The sequence below is a fragment of the Stomoxys calcitrans genome, chromosome 3, assembly GCF_963082655.1.
Source record: "Stomoxys calcitrans chromosome 3, idStoCalc2.1, whole genome shotgun sequence".
Classification (NCBI taxonomy): domain Eukaryota; kingdom Metazoa; phylum Arthropoda; class Insecta; order Diptera; family Muscidae; genus Stomoxys; species Stomoxys calcitrans.
The window spans coordinates 157,419,021-157,438,024 of NC_081554.1; the positions used below are offsets into that span (position 1 = coordinate 157,419,021).

General features: G+C 36.2%; 2 protein-coding genes across 3 annotated transcripts in view; one reads left to right on the forward strand and one right to left on the reverse strand.

Annotated features, from left to right (window-relative positions):
* Window positions 1-3,747, reverse strand: part of LOC131996195 (uncharacterized protein K02A2.6-like) — a 79,592-nt gene extending 75,845 nt beyond the window's left edge. Inside the window, exon 1 of the mRNA XM_059365658.1 lies at window positions 3,696-3,747. Within this exon, the coding sequence (XP_059221641.1) occupies window positions 3,696-3,747 (52 nt within the window). The remainder of the gene's footprint in view (window positions 1-3,695) is intronic.
* LOC106090654 (discoidin domain-containing receptor 2) overlaps window positions 1-19,004 on the forward strand; it is a 236,296-nt gene that overhangs the window by 17,174 nt on the left and 200,118 nt on the right. The window lies entirely within an intron of this gene.

Genomic DNA, 19,004 nt, shown 5'->3' on the forward strand with positions numbered 1-19,004 from the left:
ATAAATATAATTTAATTGTGGTCCAAACCGGACCATATCTTAATATCGCTCTAATAGCAGAGCAAATCTTTTCTTATAGCCTTTTTTTGCCTAAGAAGAGATGCCGGGAAAAGAATTCGACAAATGCGATCCATGGTGGATTGTATATAAGATTCGGCCCGGCCGAACTTATCACGCTTTTACTTGTTTTGTTTGTTTAGATTGTGTTAGAGGTAGGGGGGGGATTGGGTTAGAGGTTGGTTTATGTTTAGAGCAATCCATCAGACTTTAACTTAAAATGCTTGATACTTCTTTAATATGCGTTCATATCTCTTCTTTAGGGTGTTCAGTACTTCAGTGATACAGAAGATTCCTTCTTAGATGCTTCCCCAGTTGCTGCTTTCGAAACATCTCTTTGCTGTTTGCGCATACCTAGAGCTTATTGTAATGGATGACTTGTCGGGTCCCGTCTAGGATTCTTCTCTATTTCATGATCGAATCGGAGCGGTTTTCCGTTTTTAGCATTCTGCCAGGTTTCAACTTAAAATGATTGTTTATTCCTTAAAAAGTGTTCATACTTCTGTTTCACTACTTTTCCCGGGGCCTTCGGTTCTTGCGGTGCGGTTCCTCCTTAGATGATGTTCCAGCTGCTGATGTCGTACCATCTTCTCTGCCGCCAGCGCATACCTTGAGCCTAATGTAAATGAATGAGTTTTTCATTTCTCTTTTGATTGAGTCGAAGCGGTTCTCAGTTTCTAACAATACGCCAGCTTTTAACTTAAAATGCTTGTTACTCCTTAAGTATGGCAACAACTTTTCCTTAGGTGATTTTCAGCTGCTAATGTCCTACCATATACTCTGCCGCTAAGGCATACTTTAAACCTTATCCAACCCAATGTCCACACGCAGGGCTTGTGGGGTCAAGAGTCGGAGTCTTTCCTTTCTCATTTAATCGAGTCAGAGCGGTTTCCCACATTCAGTTATAAGTCAGATTTTAACTTAAAATGCTTGTTACTCCCTAAATATACGTCGCTACCTTTACACACTTCTTCAGGTGATCCTTTCGATGATTTCTCAGTTGCTGCTGTCGAAACATCTTCTTGCCATTAGTGCATGCCCTAAGGCCACCTAAAGACCCAATTACACAGAGCTTGTACAGTAACTTCTCGGAGTTCGCCACTCCGCTTTTGATTGCGTCAGAAGTAGGCAGGCTTGCCGCTTACAGCCAGGTTTTAACTTAAAATACTTATTAATACTTGAATATATGTCCATAGAGCTGTCGCTCAACAATTTTTTTTTTTTTGGGATGGTTCGACATTTAAACAAGATTCCACCTAAGATGCTTTCCCAGTTGCTGTCGCAGTCTAGACAGCAGACAAATCTTCAAATCTTTTTATTTCGATTGAGTCAAAGCTGTTTCAGCACTCAGTAGCCTTAAGGTTAAACTTAAAATGCTTTTTGTTCCCCGAATATGCGTCCGTAGAGCTGCGCTTACACACTCACTCAGGCTGCGGTATCCAACACCCTTTCTCGATGATTTCACAGCTGCTGCTGTCGGGACGCCTTCTTGCCGCTAGCTAAACTAACTAAACTAAACTAACTATACTTCTCTCATATATATGAGAGCCATATAGCATTACCACTAGGTTATGCTAGGCATGTTCGAAGTATACCCTGTTCCAATAAACAACAGGGTATACTTCTCTCATATCAATGAGTACAGCTCGATAAAAGTTTAAGCTCAATGACAAAGTTCCTTCTTTTTTATGCCGAGGCCGAACATGCGGAACATGCATTACCACTAGGTAGATAAGTTTTAATATAGAAGGATACCTTACAAAGGAGATAACCACCGCTGACATTTTGAACCCAGGCGTTCGGCGTCATACGGCGACGTCTCTGCTCCACGGTGGTCTCCTGCGACTAGAGCATTTCTTAAAACAACCGAATGACTCAGATAGAGCTTGTAGAATATCTTCTCGGAGTCAACCTCTTCAATTTTGATCGCATCAGAGTTAGGCAGGCCCGCCAGGCTTTAACTTAAAATGCTTGTTACTCCTTAAATATGCGTCTATAGACCAGAAGCCCCCTCTTGTTTTGGGGGTTCATCATTTGCAGAAGATTTCTTCTTAGACGGTTTCTCAGCTGCTGTCGCTGTATTGCCTTTCTATTATCGAGTCAGAGACAAAGGGGAGTTTTCGCTTCCAACAATCCGGCACGATATAACTTAAAATGCTTGTAACCCCCTAATCAGGACCTTTGATACTTGTGATTTAGACGATTTTCCTTTCGATATTGTCGAAACACCTCTATTTTCGGTATGGCATACATTTTGCCTAATTTAATTATATGACTTACTAAAACAGAGTTTGTCAACTCCTGTATTTTAAGAGTTCTGATACTATATTGATCTAGACAGAAATGGAGGGGTTTTCTGACACAATTCGGCTGCCATTAGTAAAGTGGATGTGGATGATAGTTCTTCAGACAACTCTTCAATAAAATCAGCTTAGAATTCTCCTAAGGCTCCAAACCCCACTCCCCCCCCACACAAATTTACCTCGTTAACTACTTTTCCTTTCGATTTGTTTGGGTAGTAGAAGTTTATTCATTCATTCAAAATTTAATGATATGATTTTTTATTTGTATTTCAGTCGCTAACAAACTCCAACCCTTAGTAGCTTTATGATATTTTTATTAAATTTTTGGAATAGAATATGCCATAATTATTTAAATTTGTTTGTCATACTTTGTATCTTATTTTTTTTTATGGGCTAGGGTGCTAAAAAATCCTCTCTCAGGAATTTATATCTATTTTTATGTTCTCCTCTTTAGGAATTCTGTTTTAAATTATTCAAATATTTGTTATAAGTTCTTAAATTTTATTTCCTTTTAATTTGTACTCATCTCATCTCCACCTTGGCTGCTACTTCATTATCTTTTATGATAATCTTCTCTGTTGGTTAAAAATTTCGACAGCATATTTGTCTGGACATTAATTCAATCTTTATCTGTTTGTTACATCTACTAAAGTGGGGAGTGATGTGGTATGGTGTGCTGTGTTGTGTTGTGGCTCTTTGTGCCATTATGAATTGTGAAGATTGTGTTAAATGTTGGATTCAATGGTTTACAGAAGTAGAAGATAAAATGTGGAAGAGAAATGTGAAATGTTAAACAGTGGAAATAAATTTTAATATATATATTTTGGTGTTTAAGCAAAGGGGAGATAGAGTTTCCAACAAAATATCATTGGAAGTGTTTCCAGGAAATTTGGTTCCTATAGAAATACGAATGGTGTTATTTATATTTATTCAAAATTACATATGAAATCCCTTAGGGGCAAAATTAGGTAATATGATATCTTCATAAGTGATTTTTAAAAATAAATCTTTCATAAATATCAATTATGATGTTTTTGGGAAATAGTTGAAGTGTTCTGCTTCATCTTCTGCTGGTCTACTAATGTTTGTTTGGTGTTCAGGAAAATTTTTTAGGGTGAAATCTATTTTTGGCCTTACCACTACTCACTCACTCACTCCTTTGAAGTGCCATCTATGTGACATTTAATCATGTCCTGGCGCTTAATGGTTCATTCCATTATGTTAATTTTGTAATGTTTGGAAATTTTCAAATTATTGTTGCTCGTTTCATCCCCATTTAGGCCTTTATTTTGCATATTTGTCCCAACTTTGTTGACTGGCTTTCTTGCTGCTCACCTTGGTGTCCTGCTTGGGTTTTTTTAGGGTCCTGTTTTTGATAAATGATCATTTCTATAACTTACAACAGACTCATTTATAATGTTTTCAAGCTCTCATATACCAATGCAAGGGGCAAAATGTTGTCTCCTTGTTGAACGTGGTGTTTTAGACGAGCCCTAAAATTTTTTTTTTTTTTTTTGGCTTGTGTTTGGCTACAAAATGTTTCAACACAAAGCTTAGAAGAAAATGGTGTTGTTAAATCCACTTAAATTCACTAAAAATTTGACACCTGGTGATGGTGTTTGTCTGTCCTTCATTCTTCAGTCTGTCTGTCTGTTACTTCCCTCTGTTTTGGTCTTAGGGCATACTTTTGTTTTTGTTGTTGTTGTTCTCTTTTTTGCCTCATAAGGGAAAGTATCAGTGCCAGTCCATCATTTGGCCCTTGGAACATCATTAAGCTTGTGCTCTTATTATTCCACCCGAAAAAAAGGAAATTAACATTTTTCGTCTTTTCGTTATTCTCCAAGGCAACAGCCATTACCTTAAATGAAATAGTTACAAATTCAGCAAAAGTTGTAATGGCATTGAAAAATTACTTTGCATGTTCAACATAATGGGGAGTTTTTAGAGCTTTGTTTGTAATTTTTTGTTCGTTCACTTTTTTTTCTTTCGTTGTCGGGGAGCTTTTAAGGAATTTGTCTGCCTTTGAAGGAAGTCTAAAGACATGCCCCAGAGGGCAAACAAAGTTTAACACCTATGTTTATGCTGAAAATGTTTTGGAAGTTATTTTTAAAAACTATTGATTTTTTTTGCAAGAGATGTTGCGGAAATGATTGCGAAAAGTTTAAGGGCTAGTTTAAATAGAGGGCATTATAGTTTCAAAATTTAAGAACAAGAAAATTAAATTCTTAAAATCAGAAATATTTATAAATACTTAGCCGCAGATTATGTCTCAAAAGAGCAGTTTTTCCCCTGCACCCTCATGGGATTTTGGTAAAAGAAATCACAAAAAAATTAAATTTACTGTAAAATTTTAAAGAGGCTGTGGTCAGCTAGTATATCGATTAACTGGCACCAGAAGCCACGATTGTATAATCAACCGCATATGATACAATATCAATACTGTCTAAAGGGTGGTTAAAAATGCTTAAGCTATCGCCCGAGCTGAGGGAACGCACTGTCAATCAATGCTTATAATCAGCACATGGAAATTCCCAAACAGTGCTAGGGAGAAGTTGTGCCGTAAGCGTCTCAACTACTGGTGAGAGAAAAGTTTGTACGATTTTCTTTCCTTCAATCCTTGCCTAACTTTGGTAGCAGGATCCCTCAGTCCAGTTTTTAGACATCAAGGCCTATAGGAGTGTTTGTAGGTTTACGATCGTTGACAAGTTCTCGAACACCAGTACATTCAGGTTCTTCAGAATCAGTGTAGAACTTCGACAACGCTTAACTGAGGTGGTTGTTCATCGGTTTGGAGATTACGAAGCGGATAGGGTGCTCAATAAATTCATAGTTGCACAGCCTGGCACATCTCTTCCGATCAGTCTCATGATAGAGCCTCAACAGGGGTCCGAGTGCAACTTGACAGTAGTCGTCGTATTTCTAACTAACTTCGCAATTAGAAAGAAAAGAGTTCCTCCCTTTGAGAGTCGGTCCTGAGTGGTAAATGCAAATGTTGCCCTATTTTTTTTGATAGTCTTACTAGGATTCGAACCCAGGCGTACAGCATATTAACCTCTCAGCTACAGCGACCTCTTGAGTGGTAGTTTCATGAAAATTCAAAAATATTTATCAACAACTTAAAATGCTTGTGACTCCTTTAATGTGTAATGCATATTTTGTCCATTAACTTTCCTTTAAGGATAGAAGTTTCCCCTGTTCCTTAAAAGTGTGCCTAACGTATTACCATAAGCACGCATTTCATTTGAAGTGATGATGCGAGCGAGTGACAATCCTAATGCACATCTCATTAAGAAAGAGAAATTATCTTCTCTTGAATTAGTGAGCGCTGATTCCATGAAAAGTTCAAACTTTTTGTAAGCAAAACTTTAAATGCTTTTTACTCCTTAATTTAGCATCCAATCGATGAACGGGCGACCCTTAAAATCAGGATTTTCAAAAAGTTTTTAAAATAGATGTCTTGAAATAAAATCTGTGGAAAAAAAAAATTCTCGTAACCAATACTCAGGGGATATCCCCTATAAATGCAGTGCATTCTCACATATCGAAGAGTTATGTCCGATACAAATTAAGCTCTTAGATAAGGGACTTTCTAGCTGGAGTATTAAGCCGAAGTCGGCTTGCGGAGCTGAGTTGCCCCGAGCTCGTACTCCGGCCTCCAAACCTTGACTCCACAGCGCTGGATACAACATACCACACTGATACAACATACCACCACATACCGCACGTTTCAAGTTTTGTTTCACTGTCAAACATCTTTAGTTTGGTCAATAATTAAACCATGAATCGTCTTACAAACGAACAACGTTTGAAACTTATTGGATTTTATTGTCTAAGTGCGTTAAGAAAGTTCATCACGCGCTTCTGTGTGTTCGGCGACTAAGCTCAAGGGTACGTAAATAAGCAGAATGCTTGATTTGCATGACATGTGGTTTCAACAAGACTGTGCCACATGCCATACAGCTTGCGTAGCAATGGACTTATAGAGAGGCGAGTTTGGTGAACATTTTATTTCACGTTCGGGACCGGTCAATTGACCGCCTAGATCGTGCGATCTCATAAAGCTCATATCTATACAGACAGCCTGCTTCAATTGACGCATTGGAAGACAACATTGAAGCATTTATTTGTGACATACCGGCAGAAATGTTAGAAAGATTATTTCAAAATTGGACTAAGCGGAGTGGGCATTTGGGGCGCAGTCACGGTCAACATTAGCATAAAACAATCTTCAAAAATTAAATTGAAATCACGCTACAGTCTTTAAAAATAGACATAATGAGCTGAAACTTTGCACAGTTTCTTTTTTTGTCCATAGGCAGCTCCCATATAGACCGATCCGCCGATTTGAGCCAGTGAGTTGTGTTTGGGCATTCGACATCCTTCTTCAAATTGGCCTCAGTCCAGATTTGGATATCTTGATCTTAGACAAATGCTCATTTAATGTCCGATGTGAGTTGTTTTAAGCTCTTCGACGTCCTTCTTCTATTTGGCCTCGATTGGCCCAGCATATAGACCGATCTCTCACCGACCGAAATTTTTTCCAGTGACTTAAGTTAGGTTTTTCGACATCCGTGTCGTATATATCGTTTAGATCGGTCTACCACTCAATGTCCGTGCCGAATTTGGACGAAATCGCACCATATTTCGATGGTGCTGCTATGGGGGCATAAATTATGCATTTTTCACTGGATTTTGATAGGAGGTGGTTTACAAATATACCCGAGGTGGTGAGTATCCGGCCCGGCCGAACTTAACGCCTGTTTACTTGTTTAGTATTTTGTTTTTACTTTTATAAATTGCATGCTCGGGCGCCAATTAGCATAGTTGTTGTAATAATAAAATATTCATAGATTTAATATATTGGTTTGCCCAAAAAGTAATTGCGGATTTTTCATATAGTCGACGTTGACAAATTTTTTCACAGCTTGTGACTCTGTAATTGCATTCTTTCTTCTGTCAGTTATCAGCTGTTACTTTTAGCTTGCTTTAGAAAAAAGTGTAAAAAAGTATATTTGATTAAAGTTTTATTAAAAATGCGTTTACTTTCTTTTAAAAAATCCGCAATATTTTTCACGAACTGGAGCAAAACTGAACAGCAGTCTAAAGAGTTTTTTTTAGCTTAAAGATAATTCATGCTCGGGCTCCAATTAAAAAATTATTGTAATAAAATAAAACTTTTAGTTGAGAAACCCCTCCTACGAATGTTTAAAATGTTCAAGATTCGTTTTTACTTTAAATTTAATGCATGCTCGGGTGCCAATAAGCATTTTTGTTATTCATAGATTTAATGCACTTTTTACAAATAAGGCAAAACTGAAAAGCAGGCGTAGAATTGGCTGCTGTTAAATTTTGCTCTTTCAACATCAATATCAAGACGAAGATTTTATAATTTTGGAGTTTAAGCTAGGGCGCCTAGATAACTTGAAAATCCACCTTATTGTGTAACATAAACAAGTTCTGTATAATTTTAAATACATCATTAATGATGTTTTTGCGGCTCATCCTGGCGCCCGAGCATAATTTCTGATGGCCCAAATAATTGATATTTAATCTTTATCTTTTATTTATATGTAAAAAAGTATATGCTCGGGCGCCAACAACAATTACATATTATAATACATGCATAAGTTCTATGCACTTTCCCGCCAATTTACTATTCAGGGAGCTGTTATACTATTTCACACCCAATCCTATATATGAGGATTAAGATTATATTATATTTTGGAGTTTATGCTCGGGCGCCAAGTAGATCTTAAAATTTTGAAATAAACTGTTACATGAGTGTCACTAGATCTTAGTTGACCTACCTTTATAAAATGGCTGATTTGGCACATTTTTCTTAAGCATATGCCATCTTGCCTTTATCAGTTTTATTTATTCATATTTTTCATTTCTTTATACTAGCCTTGTTTGTACTTAATTTAATATTTATTATGCTTTCTTTAAAAATTTTCCCATTTTTTATTAAATTTATAAATCTATTTTCCCAAATCACTTTACAAATTCCATTTGACCAAGATTTGATTAACACCTCCCTGACCCTTCAAATTCCCATAACAGTTTTGGTGTTGGTAACTTGGGTTAACTCGAATAATCGATTGCATTCAAATTATGGGAATTTTTCAAATGACCTGCCTTTTTTCTGACAAATTGCCACCCCCCATCATCATCATCATCACCATCATGATCGTTCTCATCCTCATCACATTCAGGGGAGATCCAATTAAAATTCCATAAAATCCCCTTCGAATACAACAACCAAAGCGAGTTTACCAAAAACAAACAAACAAAGAATTGCTGTAACACACAAATCAAATAAAAACAAGAAGGACAGCCGCCCCAAAAATCCGATGTCGAGAGGAAAACAGAAAAAAAAAATGCCAGCCAATTATAAGCCATAAATTTTGTTGTGCGGTTCGTTAGGAAAACAGCCCCACAAAAATTATTAATAAATTTTATTTTATACATACACTTTACCATTGTTTTTATCACTAATGAACTCCAAATATGAAATTTATTGCATTTTCATAAATTTTATTAGGCCAAAATCAAGAAAATAAGAAACCAAAATAGACAGCTAGCTTTAGGCCCTCTAAGAAAAACCCTACAGGTGTCTTTTGTTGACTGATTCATATCTCGCTGGCGAGGGGCGGTGACGGCCAAATGGATAACCAGCAAACCACATTAAGGGCCGAAAAAAAACCCCAAGCAAAAACAATAATCATGGCAACTGGCCCTTTGCATTTAAAGCAATTTTGGGTTATTTCATCAAAATAAAATTTGTTTAGTTGTTTTCTTTGATGAAGTGAGGCGGGGGAGAGAGATGAGAAGGAGGTGTATTCGATATGTTGTGTTGCAACCTTAGTTTGACAATGCTGCCTACCCGCTGACTTGAAATAATGGCTGTGGTATTTTGTCTTTTCTTGTTGTGGTCAGAATGATCGTAAAACAAGTTAAGAAAGGCCAAAGTTAGGCATTGACAATCTTTTGATACCCTACCTCATTTTGTAGATTTTCCTTATGTGGTTGGTGGGAACAACTTTAAGGGGACGATTATGGATAGTCACTCAATTATAGTTGCGTTGCCAGGAGATAAAATCAGTAAATAACAAGTAAAAGCGTGCTAAGTTCGGCCGGGCCGAATCTTATATACCCTCCACCATGGATCGCATTTGTCGAGTTCTTTTTCCGGCATCTCTTCTTAGGTAAAAAAGAGGATATAAGAAAAGATTTGCTCTGCTATTAGAGCGATATCAAGATATGGTCCGGTTTGGACCACAATTAAATTATATGTTGGAGACCTGTGTAAAATGTCAGCCAATTCGAATAAGAATTGCGCCCTTTGTGGGCTCAAGAAGTAAAATAGAGAGATCGATTTATATGGGAGCTGTATCGGGCTATAGACCGATTCAGACCATAACAAACACGTATGTTAATGGTCATAAGAGAATCCGTCGTACAAAATTTCAGGCAAATCGTATGATAATTGCGACCTCTCGAGGCTCAAGAAGTCAAGATCCCAGATCGGTTTATATGGCAGCTATATCAGGTTATGAACCGACTTGTACTTTATTTGACATAGTTGTTGAAAGTAACAATAAAAAACGTCTTGCGAAATTTCACCCAAATCGGATAGGAATTGCGCCCTCTATAAGCTCAAGAAGTCAAGTCCCAAGATCTGTTTATATGACCGCTATATCAGGTTATAAACCGATTTGAACCATATTTGGCACAGTTGTTGGATATCATGACGAAATACTTCGTGCAAAAACTCATTCAAATCGGATAAGAATTGTGCCCTCTAGAGGCTCAAGAAGTCAAGACCCAAGATCGGTTTATATGGCAGCTATATCAGGTTATGGACCGATTTGAACCATACCTGGTACAGTTGTTGGATATCATAACAAAACACGTCGTGCAAAATTTCACCCCAATCGGATAAGAATTGCGCACTCTAGAGGCTCAAGAAGTCAAGACCGAAGATCGGTTTATATGGCAGCTATATCAGGATATGGACCGATTTGAACCATACTTGGCACAGTTGTTGGATATAATAACAAAACACGTCGTGCAAAATTTCATCCCAATCGGATAAGAATTGCGCACTCTAGAGGCTCAAGAAGTCAAGACCCAAGATCGGTTTGTATGGCAGCTATATCAGGTTATGGACCGATTTGAACCATACTTGGCACAGTTGTTGGATATCATAACAAAACACGTCATGCAAAATTTTATTCTGATCGGATTAGAATTGCTCACGCTAGAGGCTCAAGAAATCAAGACCCAAGATCGATTTATATGGCAGCTGTATCAGATTATGGACCGATTTGAACCATACTAAGCACAGTTGTTGGAAGTGATACCAAAACAATACGTGCAAAATTTCAGCCAAATCGGATATGAATTGCGCCCTCTAGAGGTTCAAGAAGTCAAGACCCAAGATCGGTTTATATGGCAGCTATATCAAAACATGGACCGATATGGCCCATTTACAATCCCAACGGACCTACACTAATAAAAGGTATTTGTGCGAAATTGCAAGCGGCTAGCTTCACTCCTTCGAAAGTTAGCGTGCTTTCGACAAACAGACGGACGGACGGACAGACGGCCGATTTAGGGTCTTAGGCCCATAAAAGCCACATTTATTATCCGATTTTGTTGAATTTTGGGACAGTGAGTTGTGTTAGGCCCTTCGACATCTTTCTTCAATTTGGCTCAGGTCAGTCGAGATTTGGATATAGCTGCCATATGGCCCGATCTCTCGATTTAAGGTCTTGGGCCCATAAAAGGCGCATTTATTGTCCGATTTTGCCAAAATTTGGGACAGTGAGTTGTGTTAGGCCTTTCGACATTCTTCTTCATTTTGGCTCAGGTCGGTACAGATTTGGATATAGCTGCCATATAGACCGATCCTCCGATTTAGGGTCTTAGGCCTATAAAAGCCACATTTATTATCCGATTTTGTTGAAATTTGGGACAGTGAGTTGTGTTAGGCCCTTCGACATTTTTCTGCAACTTGGCCCAAATCGGTTCAGTTTTGGATATAGCTGCCATATAGACCAATATCTCGATTGTAAGTCTTGGCCACATAAAAGGCGCATTAATAAGCCGATATCGCTGAAATTTGAGACAGTGAGTTGTGTTAGGCTCTTCGACGTCCTTCTTCAATTTGGCATAGATCGGTCCAGATTTGAATATAAAGGGTGATTTTTTTGAGGTTAGGATTTTCATGCATTAGTATTTGACAGATCACGTGGGATTTCAGACATGGTGTCAAAGAGAAAGATGCCCAGTATGCTTTGACATTTCATCATGAATAGACTTACTAACGAGCAACGCTTGCAAATCATTGAGTTTTATTACCAAAATCAGTGTTCGGTTCGAAATGTGTTCATTCACCGTAACGTTGCGTCCAACAGCATCTTTGAAAAAATACGGTCCAATGATTCCACCAGCGTACAAACCACACCAAACAGTGCATTTTTCGGGATGCATGGGCAGTTCTTGAACGGCTTCTGGTTGCTCTTCACTCCAAATGCGGCAATTTTGCTTATTTACGTAGCCATTCAACCAGAAATGAGCCTCATCGCTGAACGGTGAATGAACACATTTTGAACCGAACACTGATTTTGGTAATAAAATTCAATGATTTGCAAGCGTTGCTCGTTAGTAAGTCTATTCATGATGAAATGTCAAAGCATACTGAGCATCTTTCTCTTTGACACCATGTCTGAAATCCCACGTGATCTGTCAAATACTAATGCATGAAAATCCTAACCTCAAAAAAATCACCCTTTAGCTGCCATTTAGACCGATCTCACGATTTACGATTTTGGGGCTGTAAAGGGCGCACGTATTGTCCGATTTCGCCGAAATTTGGGACAGTGTGTTGTGTTAGGCCCTTATTACCCGATTTTGTCCCAGATCGCTCCAGATTTGGATATAGCTGTCATATAGACCGATCTCTCGGTTTAAGGTTTTGGGGCCATAAAAGGCGCATTTGTTGTCCGATTTCGCCGAAATTTGGGACAGTAAGTTAGGTAAGGCCCCTCGAGATCTTCCTGGACTGTGGCACAGATCGGTACAGATTTGGATATAGCTGCTATATAGACCGATCCTCCGATTTAGGGTCTTAGGCCTATAAAAGCTACATTTATTACCCGATTTTGCTGAAATTTGGAACGGTGAGTTGTGTTAGGCTCTTGGGCATTTTTCTACAACATGGCCCAAATCGGTCCAGATTTGGATATAGTTGCCATGTAGACCAATTTCTTGATTGAAAGTCTTGGCCCCATAAAAGCCGCATTTATAATCCGATTTCACTAAAATTTGACACAGAGACTTATATTAGGGTTTTCGACATTCGTTCGTATATGGATCAGATCGGTTTAGTTTAAGATATAGCTACTAAAAAGACCAATATTTTGTTATACACAATTGAGTAATGACTTGTACTTATTATTGTTTGGTCCAAATTTGGAACATATTTCGATATAACTGCTATGGGGCATAAGGTTCATTTTTCACAGTAATTTGACTAAAGGTGGTTTACGTATATACCCGAGGCGGTGGGTAAAGAAAGTTCGGCCCGGCCGAACTTAACGCATTTTTACTATTTTCGATGAAATTTTACACAGTAGGTTCTGGTTATCCCCTATTCATTTCTGTAGAGTCCGGATCAGATCGGACTATATTTTATAGCTGCCCTTGGACCGATCACCCGATCTCCCGATTTAGAGTATTGAGGCCATAAAAAATCCATTTATTACAGTGTGTTCTTGTAGACCCTTACCCATTTGTGTCAAATGTGGTACATATCGGATCACATTTGGATATAGCTACTATATAGACCGATTTCCCGAACTAGAGTATTGAGTCCATAAAACGAGCATTTTTCATCCGATTTCGTGGAAAATTGAAACAGTGCGTTTTGCACCGCTCTAAACCAGCAATTCAATACAGAAATGGACATTTCTTCAACAACTTTAACTGAAGTTGTTACAGAAATATCCCATAGGTCTCCTACATTAAATAATCCGAGATGTTCATAGCCTTCCCAATCAAGTTATATTCAAAGTTGATTTGATTTAATTTGCCTTCTGATGTAACAAACCAATGCCCTATGCCACAATACCCTACACCATAGTTGTAGTGCCTACTTTTTTACAAAAATTTCTTAAATTTTTATGTTTCATACTTTGTTTGTTGACTTCTGCAATGGGCTGCAAGTGTTTGGAGTACCGCTGGAGCTATTTGTCTTCTATTCGACAAACTTAGATGAGAGGGTTATTTATATACGCTTTGTCTTCAGGTTAACTATAAATGAGGTGGTGCTTGAGCATCAGCAGTCTGTCAAAATATTTGTGCAAGCTGCAAACGCATTTGTTTTATTATCGATTCTTTGTTGTTGTTGAAGAGTTTCGTTTCTGTTTTATGGACGCCCCTTTTTTTAAAGGGAAATTTTCATATTTGTTTTGTGTTTTTTCTTGTGTGGGGGAGCCTGCTTTCTTTCTACGCTATTGGGTTTATAACTTTCGGCAACGCCAAAGTCATAAACTCTTGGTTTCTTTCTCTGTTTTTGGGAACATTAATTGTATGGCGCCGCCAAAAAAGTTTATGTATACAACACACCACAAAAAACGTATAAAAATTATGAAACTTTGTCATTTTATGTTACATGCGTATAGAAGTGCATTTGTAAGTTATTAATTAACAACAGATTTCATAATAGTGCATATGCATGCATTTTTAAATTTTAACTAAGTGGGAGGGGATACAAAAAAAAAGCATAATGCGTTTTTACAATCAGCCATGAAAATATAACAAAATAAACTAAATGTTTATAGAAAAAAATTTAATAATATTTAAATTTTATTTTAAAATTAAATGTAATGTACTTTTATTTTTCTAAAATTCATAAAATTTTTATGTTGCTTATTTTTGAAATAATTTATGGTTTCAAGGACCATCAAGCAGAAAAAAATTAATTTGTTTTTTTATGATGTTTTTTTATGGCAAGCCATAAAACTGAGACCACGTAGGTGAACAACATCTTAACTAAATTCATATTTTATTTAAATTGGTTGAATATTACTGCAGATGGATAGCGATAAGTCGACCATTATTACTAAGTCTTGGCCATAATATCACTTTAAGGAGATGAGGTAAAAACGCGTTCACTTCGCCCGTGCTATGGATCGCAAGTGACTAGTTCTTTAAATGACTTTTTCAAAAATATAGAAGCTATATCAGTTAATAGATCAATATGGACATAGGCCGTTAGAAGTCACTTCCAAAATTTCAGGCAAATTGAGCATAGTGTTATCAGCATAGAGATTTCATTGCATATAGCTCCTAATTATGCAAAATGGAAATTCAATATGCTGGTTATAGATGTACTATGTGCTAAACGCAGATAAAAAAGCTGTACTTTCCTTCTGTAACGTATGTTCTATAGAAGTCTATTATATATACTCTCTTAGTGTTCTCAGCATAGGTATTAATTGTAGACAGCTTTAAATTACGCAAATTGTAAACTAATTAAAATGAATATACATGTACAATGTACTAAACGCAGATGTAAACGCTGCACTTTCCTTCTGTAACGTATGTTCCATATAACTCTATTATATATAACGTTTTATTGATGTTCAATATTCTAGGATACATAGATGTACCCTAAAGAGCTATACAACATTCACAGCATAGAGAACATATTCTAAATAATTGTATATTACCTTGCGAAGTTTGCTTTATATAACTTTTGAATTATACTGTGGTATATTCCGTTGTAAATGTTCCCCGTTACTTCTCTAGAATACACCATATACAGCTGTAACATACATGGAGATTTTGTATTTTTCTGATTTTCCATCTTTATTTACAGTATACAACTCTAAATACATTTTTCGGGCATACAGATGAAAAGAACACTTTATCGTTATACATAAGCGTACAGTACGGTATTATTTTGTACATCTGTGCAAGATACCGTAAATTGACGAACAACATACAGTTCTATAAAATGTGGAGTTTGTATAGTCGTTTTTCATTCTATTGGATTTGAAATAAATCTTTCTGTTCGCAGGAACGAAGTACTTTAAAGATACAGATTGTATCTACTGTTGATAAAGATAGTCTCAGTTTTTGAGTTTTGAATCTTCTTTCGATAGATAGTTATATAATAGTACATTAAGAAAATAGTACTATTCGAATATTGAATTAATTACTTTTCTTCTCTTCATTTTAGGTATGTACCATGAAGTCAATCAAATAAAATATGCAAACAATAACGTGTAAGGGATACACATGGTGAGTGAAATAAACTTTGTATATATACATCATACACTAAAAAAAATTGAAACTCAACAGTAGTTAAAATGAACTTAATTTCTGCAATATTGAACTTCGTATAGCGCTACAAAATTGTATACTCGTTGTTTGTTCAACAATATCTTATCAGCTATGGAATTGTTTTTACATAGTAATAGTTCATTTACTTCCCACAAATAAATTGTGAACTAACAAGTAGTGTTGGCACTCAAGAAAATAATTTCCTACCAGAATTTGAGAAAAATCCCACCAAAACCCACCAAATGTTCTTCAAACCAAAATTTGGGGTAAAAGTTTTTATACCTACCAAGAAGTGGCCTTTTTGCCATTTCATTTGCAACACATCAAATTATACATTTTCAACCCTACAAAGTATACATACTAGATAACCATTATATGCATAGACAATCTGGACATGTCAGTCTGTCTATTTCTTGAAAGATGGCCTATATCTTGATATAGCATCCTTTATATGTTTCTCCGGTAAAAAGTCGTATTTTTTCGATTGCAATGAACGACCTCACGATGTAAGGGCTTGAGCCCAGATATACGATTTTTTTAAGTAATTCATAATTTAATATAGTGCTGGGATTGTGGGTAGCAAAAAGGCAATGATGCCAAAAGGCAAATAATGCCTCACCTGTGGAAGTAAGTAACTTAACAAATCATAAAATGAGAAGGGGCTTTGTGGCACAGAGCATGTGATTCTACTTTTCAGCACAAAGGTCCCAAGTTCGAATCTCGGAATAGCAAAATAATTTTTAGTAATTCATAATTTAAAGTGGTGCCACACATTATTTCGCAGGAATGTGGGGAGCAAAAAGAATAATAAAATATATTTTTGGAGTTAACAATATCACAGTAATCAAGTTTAATTTTAGTTCAACACTAACTAACAGTTATTAAATTATGCTTACTTCCGATCATGGTATTGCGAACTCAAGAAATAAAAATTGTATACGTTTGAGTAACATATATTGAACCAAAATTCCAAATTTCTCTAAATAGTTCATTCAATAATAAGTTTCAGAAAAAGTATTGTCGATGATAATATGCTTTTATCCATGCTTGGTAAAGTGCTTGCTTATTACAAAGAAATAAATTTACTAACAGTAAAATTACTAACACCACCTAAGTATTCAACTAATTTCTCTGTAGGAAATGTCAATAGAAAGTCTGTACTGACTTACTGTTGACTTTGTCACCAAACTACTGACAAATTGTACCCAAGCCCATGCTCATGGCCATCTCCTGTTGATGATTTTTCTTGTTAGAAAATGAATCGTGATACGGAAAACAAGTCAAATGCTTCTAGCAACAACACACTTTTTGCTGACTTTTAAATGTGTTTTGCTATACTATTTTTTGAAAAGAAAGCATTAAACAATGGTTTAAAGCCAGAAAATATCCTCCAATGGAATCTCAATACGATTTTAAGACCAAAGAAGGAAAGCGTATACAAACAAACCAACAACATTATTTTCAACAAAACAATTGAGAAAGCGATTAAAGAATAAAATAAATTATAGTTTGTCAACTGTCAGTGAAAATAATTTAGACAAAGTTGTAGACAAATTGGTGACAATGTCCCATATATAGTTGACAAAAGTGGTGACTTGGGGACACTTAACCCTAGACTTCCTATAGGGGAATTTTTAATTAAACGTGAGCAAAGATAATGATCTGATGTGTATTATGCATTCAACTGATATTTGCGATAAGTATTTTTCTGAATGTACTCAATAATAGGACATTATGAATCTTCTGTAACGTTTATGTAAATCAGCTTAGTTTTTGTGGCAATCATAAAGCTAAAGTTTGAGAAAGAACAACAATAAATGGTAAAAAGGGACAATTCGGTGCTTCGAGTAGGTCCGTATTTCCTTTGAGCGACAGTAAAATGTTAACATGCTGACTTCAAATGTGGTGGTAGATAAACTGATGATGGACAAGATTTTTTAAGGTAAAATAATGAAAGGTTTTGAAAAACCTACATACAGCGGTCAAAAAAAGTATTCATCATTCAATGTTTTTTTTTTTAATAAGTCTACAAAAGACAATTGGAATAAAAACATATTAAACTAATGATGCAGTAGTGCTTGTGTGATATATATGTATACAAATATCATTGTTTTTAAAGAAAAAAATAGTATTTATTGGAACAAAAAGGGCCATTTTACAGCTGAACACAAAAAATTAAACAAAAAAAGTATTCATCATTGCAAAAAAACAAAAAAATAAATAACATAATTTAAAAAAATTAATACTTTGTTATTCGACCACCGCGTCTTATAACTTCTTTTAAACGGTTTGACATCGATTGGACTAATTTAGCGGTTATATTTTGGTCTATATTAGTCCATTCCTCCATTATCACCTGTTGCATTTGACTCTTGCTCGAAAAATTGCGCGTTCTCAATTTGCGTTCGAGATGTTCCCAAAGATGTTCAATTGGGTTCAAGTCGGGACTTTGAGGAGGAGTTTTAATGACTTTGGGGCAGTTATACAGCATCCACATCTTGGTATTTAAAGCAGAATGTTTGGGGTCATTATCTTGATAATATTGAAAGTTATTACCAAGCCCAAGTTTTACAGCACTATCTTTTAAATTCCTCTTTAAAATGTCAATGTAATACTTATGATCCATTACTCCATTAATAATTTCAAGATTTTCCGCTCCTGAAGCCGCCATACACCCCCAAACCATTAAACCACCTCCACCATGTTTTACAGTAGCAACTGTGTTTCGTTCTTCAAGCTCTGTATTTGGTTTTCTGTACACTATGACCTTTCCATCGCACCCAAAAAGATTAAACTTGCTCTCGTCTGCAAAAATGACTGTTTTCCAAAATGATTCGGGCTGTTTTACATACATTTTTGCGAAGTTTAGCCTTTTCACTCGGTTTATTTTATTTATAAAGGGCTTCTTACGTGCAGTTCTTCCTCTGTAACTATGCCTTTTGAGTGTATTTCGAATTGTTTGTGTAGTAACTTCCTTCCCTAAATATTCCATAGTGTTTTTACGAAGAATGGTCGCATTTGTCTTCGGAGTTTTCTGAACTTGCCGCACTAGCCAACGCACATCTCCAACTGAAAGTGCTTTTGGTCGACCAGATCTTGGTTTATTGTCAACAGTTTTCGTTTCTGTCCACTTTCTGATGATGGATTGTATAGTAGATCGTGGTCTATTTAATATTTCACTGATAGTTTTTTGAGTTAAACCATTCCTGTGGTGTTTTATTATCAAAACTTTTACCTCATCAGAAACCTCGTTTTGCTTACGACCCATTTTGACAAAAGCTATATTTTCAA